Consider the following 1,767-nt stretch of genomic DNA (forward strand, 5'->3'; position numbering starts at 1 on the left):
AAGAAAAAAAAAACAGACTTCTGCATGTGAGAACTGCCTGTGCCTGACAGTGTCACGGCAGGATCTTCAAGGGGACCGGGAAATCTCCATTCCCCCAACCCTGTCACATATGAGACTCCACTTTCCTTCTGGAACCAGCTCCCCTGATGCCTCTTTTCTCCCCTCGGGCATTTTGCCTCTTGTTCAGGTGTATCCAGGGCAGCAGTATCTGCAAGGAGGCCAGTACGCACCCAGCACCGCCCAGTTTGCGCCCAGCCCTGGGCAGCCCCCTGCCCCCTCCCCTTCCTACCCTGGGCACAGGCTGCCCCTGCAGCAGGGCATGAGCCAGTCCCTGTCTGTGCCTGGCCCCACGGGACTGCACTACAAGGTAGGGCAGGCTCCTCTAGGCCCTGTGCCGGGCTCCATGCTGAGTGCTGTGGGACAGGGGACCTTGGGGCAGTCCTGTCCTCAAGAGCGACAGGGTGGCTAAAGGGGCCAGCAGGGTGTGTAGGTCCATGTGTGCTCACGGACCACAGCTCTACAGGAGATGGGAGATGGGGGGTGGGGGGGTCCTGACCAGTGTAAGAGCAGCTCCCGGGGTTTGGGATCCACTTCCGAAAGGACCCTTTACAAGATTAATATATCTCAGGGGTATCCAGTGCAAGGAGCAGCAGGCAGGCACCCAAGACATTTGAATGTCCTTTATGGAAAAGTGTCCTCATTCCTTCTGCTTGCTGCAGAGAAATCCAGTGAGAGGATGGGCCCTCGCTGCTGGCCACACACCCTTTCTGGGTGCATGGGCAGAGTGCACCTCCCTGGGAGCCTGCGTGTGCCGGGTGGTACAGCTGCGGGGAGGAGAGGAGGAGGGCTTAGTGTGCCTTTATCTTTTCAGCCCCTCCGACCTGTTTGATCATTTTCCTCTGTGGCTATGATTGCTTTAAGTAGTGTTACTTGTAGATTATTTGGAAAAATACAAGAGAGTGTAAAGAAGACCATGTGTGGTGGGCTTCTAGGGTCAGGTCCAGGGGGCCCGGCTAGAGCCCCAGGTGCATGCAGTTTTCTCTCCCGCAGCCCACAGAGCAGTTCAACGGGCAGGGCGCCAGCTTCAACGGGGGCAGCGTCAGCTACAGCCAGCCTGGCCTGAGTGGGGTAGGGGGCCTGGCTGGGTGGATGGGCTGGGAGGCTCACAGGGTGGGCATATGGAGAGAGGGCGACCGGGCAGGCACCCCTGGGGCTGCCTCCTGTCCACCTCTGTTATCATGGTTTCCAGTGGGTGCTCCGTGAACAGACTCCACTCCCATCCACCTGGCATTCTGCCTTGACTGTTTGTGCTCAACCCTACAGCCTACCCGTTCCATCCCGGGCTATCCCAGTTCCCCACTGCCAGGGAACCCCACGCCACCCATGACCCCAAGCAGCAGCGTCCCTTACATGTCACCAAGCCAAGAGGTCAAGTCTCCCTTTCTGCCTGATCTCAAGCCCAACCTCAACTCCTTGCACTCATCGCCCTCTGGTAAGTCTGTCCACTCTTGGGACAATGGGATGACAAGGCCAGGGTGGGCATGGGGGAATCACAGGACTCCAGAGAGTCCTGTAGGATCTTGGGGGACAGGGGGTGGCTGCCATATCCTAAGAAAAGGGCTGGGTGCGGTGGCTCACACTTGTAATCCCAGCACCTTGGGAGGCTGAGCACAAGAGTTCAGGGTTACAGTGAGTATGATCTTGCCACTGCACTTCAACCTGGATGACAAAGCAAGACCCTGTCTTTAAAAAAAAAAAAAAAAAAAA

At 57.3% G+C, this 1,767-nt stretch overlaps 1 protein-coding gene across 1 annotated transcript in view; it reads left to right on the forward strand.

Annotated features, from left to right (window-relative positions):
* Positions 1–1,767, forward strand: part of ZMIZ2 (zinc finger, MIZ-type containing 2) — a 14,743-nt gene that overhangs the window by 3,012 nt on the left and 9,964 nt on the right. Inside the window, exons 5-7 of the mRNA XM_011946801.1 lie at positions 188–367; positions 1,051–1,128; positions 1,324–1,492. Of these exons, the coding sequence (XP_011802191.1) occupies positions 188–367; positions 1,051–1,128; positions 1,324–1,492 (427 nt within the window). The remainder of the gene's footprint in view (positions 1–187; positions 368–1,050; positions 1,129–1,323; positions 1,493–1,767) is intronic.

Source organism: Colobus angolensis, unplaced genomic scaffold (genome assembly GCF_000951035.1).
Source record: "Colobus angolensis palliatus isolate OR3802 unplaced genomic scaffold, Cang.pa_1.0 Scaffold253, whole genome shotgun sequence".
Classification (NCBI taxonomy): domain Eukaryota; kingdom Metazoa; phylum Chordata; class Mammalia; order Primates; family Cercopithecidae; genus Colobus; species Colobus angolensis.